This window comes from Nomascus leucogenys, chromosome 7b (assembly GCF_006542625.1).
Source record: "Nomascus leucogenys isolate Asia chromosome 7b, Asia_NLE_v1, whole genome shotgun sequence".
Lineage (NCBI taxonomy): Eukaryota > Metazoa > Chordata > Mammalia > Primates > Hylobatidae > Nomascus > Nomascus leucogenys.
In genome coordinates, this window is record NC_044387.1 from 59,481,995 (window position 1) to 59,486,932 (window position 4,938).

Here is a 4,938-nt window from a genome sequence, read left to right on the forward strand (position 1 = left end):
AGGCTGAGGCAGGAGAATTGCTTGAACCCAGGAAATGGAGGTTGCAGTGAGCCGAGATTGCACCACGGCACTCCAGGCTGGGCAACAAGAGTGAAACTCTGTCTCAAAATAAAATAAAATAAAGAGGTTTAATTGACTCAGTTTCCACATGGCTGGGGAGGCCTCAGGAAACTTACAATCATGGCAGAAAGGGAAGCAGGCATCTTCTTCACAAGTTGGCAGGAGAGAGTAGAGTGACAGGAACTTCCAAACACTTAGAAAGCCATCAAATCTCTGATAACTCACTCATTATCATGAGAACAGCATGAGGGAAACTGTCCTTATGATCCAATCACCTCCCTCCCTTGAACTATAGGGATTACAAATCGAGATGAGAGTTGGGTGGGGACACAGAGCCAAACTGTATCACCTAGATTTTTCCAGGTGATGGAATCAAGTGTTCCTGGAAGCGGGAATGGCACAAACACACCTGGGTGCATGCATTCAATAACAACAATGAGTACAGCAATCACTACAGTTTCTGATCTGACATCATATGCATGTTCCTGATGCTCTCTGCCCTGCAAAACCATGCACCACCACTAACAGGGCTAATGAGAAAGTGAGGCTGGGAAGGACCCCTCAAGATCCATGGAACTGGCTGGGTGTGGTGGCTCATGCATTTAATCCCAGCACTTTGGGAGGCCAAGGTGGGTGGATCACCTGAGATCAGGAGTTCGAGACCAGCCTGGCCAACATAGTGAAACCCTATCTCTACTAAAAATACAAAAAATTAGCTGGGGTTAGTGTTGGGTGCCTGTAATCCTAGCTACTTAGGGGGCTGAGGAAAGAAAATCACATAATCCATTAGGTGATATTCCAATGTTTAACTCATAACTTCTATAATACATTAATTTGAACTTACAGAAATAAAAAAGTAAAGCATTTGGAAATTGATCCCAGAATACAGGACATTTCTATAGGGAACAAGATGTGAACCATAAGACTCAATGAGTTTGATGGTGGCAATAATTAATACTTAGGACTCAATTTATAATCTAATCAAATTAGATTAAGTACAATCAAGAAATGTCCCATATTTTTCTCCCGTGACTTTGTATAATGCTTTTACCAAGTAGAGCGTTCCTAAGTCTACCCACCCAAGTAATTTTCTGTTTTGTTTTGTTTTTTTTTTTTGAGACGGAGTCTTGCTCTTTAGCCCAGACCAGAGTGCAGTGGTGCGATCTCGGCTCACTGCAAGCTCTGCCTCCTGGGTTCACGCCATTCTCCTGCCTCAGCCTCCCGAGTAGCTGGGACTACAGGCGCCCGCCACTGCACCTGGCTAATTTTTTGTATTTTTAGTAGAGACGGGGTTTCACCGTGTTAGCCAGGATTGTCTCGATCTCCTGACCTTGTCAGGCCCACCTCGGCCTCCCAAAGTGCTGGGATTATAGGCGTGAGCCACCGCGCCTGGCCCCCAACCCAAGTAATTTTCTTACCCTATTTTTTGTTTTTTTGCAGTGGGGGTTTGTTTGGCCTCCCCAGGATGGATTGGAGCATCAGTAGTGCCTGAGTTCATCACAGGACAGATGCTCAAGACACCCTGATCACCATTAGGTGGAATTGAAGGAGCCAAAAATGGGCGCAGTGGCTCCTCAGCAGAGACGCTCCTGAATGTATAGACATGGGAACCACCTTCAGCATCAAAAAAAGAAACGTTCTGCATGCCCATGTCCAGAAAAATCCCCACTCGCTGTAACTTGCGGTCCACGAAGAGGAAAGTCAGGGGCACCGTGCTGGCAGAGAGGCGGCTTCCATCCCTCAGACTCACAGTCCAGAATCCACGCTCTGTGGTCAGCTGGATCCTCCCTTTGCGGTGAACAGATTCTCTGCAGACTCCCAGGTCCCATTCTGTGCTTGTTCCCACGTCCACCTCCCAGTAGTGGCGGCCACAGGTAAAGCGAGGGGAGCCCAGGACACAAATGGAAAAGTCAAATCTCTCGGCAAGGTCTTGCCGATTCTGTCTGATGCGCCCACTTTGGACGCTCCTGAGGTCATCAGAAATGAGGAGGAAGTTGTTGGCTGTGTCAGCATCCAAGGTCATATCCACTGTGAAAAGGAGAAAAAGTTGCTCAGCAAATGGACAGAAGCCAGCCCCATACCTCTCCTCTACTTCAAAGGCCCAAATATCTCTTGACTGTAGTTTCTTTAATTCTCTTCTTTCCCCAAAATCCAAACTTCATGAGGTAACTTCCCTGACTAGTTCAAATTCTCATAGGTATGCTTTGTGGCAATAAGTGACTCTTACTCACAGTAGCAATTCTTATTTTACTTTATGTCACGTGTTTGCTTCATTGGCCTTTTCTTCATTTAGAGTGGAGGGTCTCTGAAGGCAGACACCATGACCCCCTTTCTACCACCTTGATGCATGAACAAATAAATGATAAGACAATGCAAGTGGTCGATATTAAATGATGTTTGTTTCCACATTTTTTTGCTTCAATTTAAATAATATCTAGAGTATGATTCCAGGCCTTTGTTTTCCATGTTTGTAAACAAATTAATTGTGCACAGTTCTGACAGCAGATGCGGTATCTTTGCAGCTGACAATGTGATGACAGAGGAACGAGGCAATGTGATCTGGCCTAGAGAAAATTAATTGTCCAGAACATTCTGAAAAAAAAAAAATCTACAGAACATATGATCCTTTAAGTCAAAAAACTGATATGATCACCAATATAGATTTTATAGATTACAGTAAGACTTGAAGAGATTGATTGCTGTTTGATGGTGAATTAGGGAATGAAATGAATGGACATGGATAAGGAAGGAGGAAGACGGTTCCAAACATGACTTGGGCAGGGTGAATCTGTCCTCCATATTTCAGCAGAGACACTGAATGCTATGGGTAGGTGGATGAGTAGAGATCATGGGTGTCAGGGCAGAAGCTACCAGTGTTGGGGACATCATAGTGGCCCACCACCATTTATAGGTGTAATTCTGTGCCCAGGCTGACCATAATCTCTTCATGTAAATGTCCCTTTTCACCACAGTTATGGAGACGGATAGTATTTTCTGTAGCCAGGACCACTGTTGAAGCCCATGGCGCAGGGGGATGAGACCACTGTCTGAAACTCTCCCCACACTCACAGAAACAAACACCATAGGTGCTCCATTCCAAACTCTTCCCAACCCTGGGGTGAGGTTGTTTGGTACAATGGGTGCCAATATTCACTGTGCATTAGAATTACCAGGCCCATTTTAATGTCAGAGTCCTGGGAATCTTTGCTAGAGAGAAATTCAAATTCAGTTGCTCTATGTTTTTGCTACTCAGCAAAATCCCTAAGCCAGTGGGATCAATCCTGAGACTTCCCAGTTAAGAATCTGCATTTTAACAAAATCCCCAGGTAATCTGAGCACACTAAGTTTAGAGAATCCCTTGTCTAACCCATGACATAGACATTGGGTTTTTATTTGTTTTTGTTTCTGATATCACCAGGTGATTCTGTGTGTTGTCAGAGCTGAGAATCTGAGGAAGAAGCATCTCAATTTTAGGTGCCAGACAGCAGCTAATCCACATATGGAATGAGGGGCCAATTGCACAAATGATTTTCCCTTGTCTGGTCGTGGGAAGGGGGCAGGGGATACAGATTCTTTACCTTGGAACTTCCGCATCCTTGGGTTCATCTGTAGAATCTTCTTCAGCTTGGGCTCCAGTTCCTTGATGTGGGAAACCAGCCTCTCTAGGTGCCGATTGGGCCTGATTTTGTTCCTCTGAGAGACCATGGAACAGCAACAGCAAAGTAGATCCTGCCCGTGGGGCTCCTTCTGCAGTGAATTGATGCACTTGAGGCAGACGGCGCATCCACACTCCAGGGACATTGGTTTCTCTAGATAGTGTGAGCAGACCGGACAGCTGCTTGCTTCTTGGAAGAGTGCAGCCATGTCCACTGCCAGGGGAAAAGTGCACAAGGGAAGAAAATTTCCGTGAGGTGAAAGCCTGTTAGTTGTGACAAGTGACAGCCTTTTCATGCATAGAGGTATTGTGTTCCAGCTTTGTCATTCCTAGAACAAGACTATGAGTACAAACACTCAAGCACATCCCCCCATCCCCCCACCCCCCGTCTTCAGAGATTTGAAGTTCTATTGGGAAAGAAAGTCACGAATCATCACTGTGCTCTGAGCTGAGGTGGAGGAAGGGTCCATTCTCCTGGTGACCCAGCAGCTGAGCCTGAGCCAGTGACGTGGCAGCACCCATATGAGGAGCAGCGAGCTGGGGTCATTTCACCTCCTCCTAGGGGAGCCCGAGCAAGAGATTGATTGATGAACATAACAATTAGGGGCTGGGAGGCTGGGCGCGGTGGCTCATGCCTGTCCAGCACTTTGGGAGGCCGAGGTGGGTGGATCATCTGAGGTCATCAAAAGTTTGAGACCAGCCTGACCAACATGGGGAAACCCCATCTCTACTGAAAATACAAAAGAATTAGCCAGCCGTGGTGGCAGATGCCTGTAATCCCAGACACTTGGGAGGCTTTGGCAGGAGAATCGCTTGAACCTGGGAGGCAGAGGTTGCAGTGAGCCGAGATTGTGCCATTGCACTCCAGCCTGGGCAACAGAGTGAGACACTATCTCAAAAAAAAAAAAAAAAAGAGGGGCTGGATGCAGTAGCTCACATCTGTAATCCCAGCACTTTGCGAGGCCAAGGCAGGAAGATCCCTTGAGCCGAGGAGTTTGAGACCAGTCTGGGCAACACAGGAAAACCCCGTCTCTACAAATAATACAAAAATTAGCAGACAGCAGAGATCACACCAGGTCACTCCAACCTGGACAACTGAGTTAAGACCCTGTCTCACAAAAAAAAAAAAAAAAAAAAAAAAAAAAAAAAAAAAAATCACATCCTTCTCCAGCCTTCGAAATGAATACCAAATTGACTGCCACCACTCCTAGACTGGGGATCCA

The 4,938-nt window shown here is 46.1% G+C and overlaps 1 protein-coding gene across 1 annotated transcript; it reads right to left on the bottom strand.

Moving 5' to 3' along the window:
• Positions 1 to 1,474: 1,474 nt before the first annotated feature.
• On the bottom strand, positions 1,475 to 4,211 carry LOC100601334 (ret finger protein-like 3). Its single transcript, XM_030816168.1, has 2 exons — positions 3,639 to 4,211; positions 1,475 to 2,088 (listed from the first exon to the last, which is right to left on the bottom strand). The coding sequence occupies exons 1-2, from the start codon at positions 4,009 to 4,011 to the stop codon at positions 1,475 to 1,477; spliced, it is 987 nt and encodes a 328-aa protein (XP_030672028.1). The 5' UTR covers positions 4,012 to 4,211.
• Between the last annotated feature and the right edge of the window lie 727 nt (positions 4,212 to 4,938).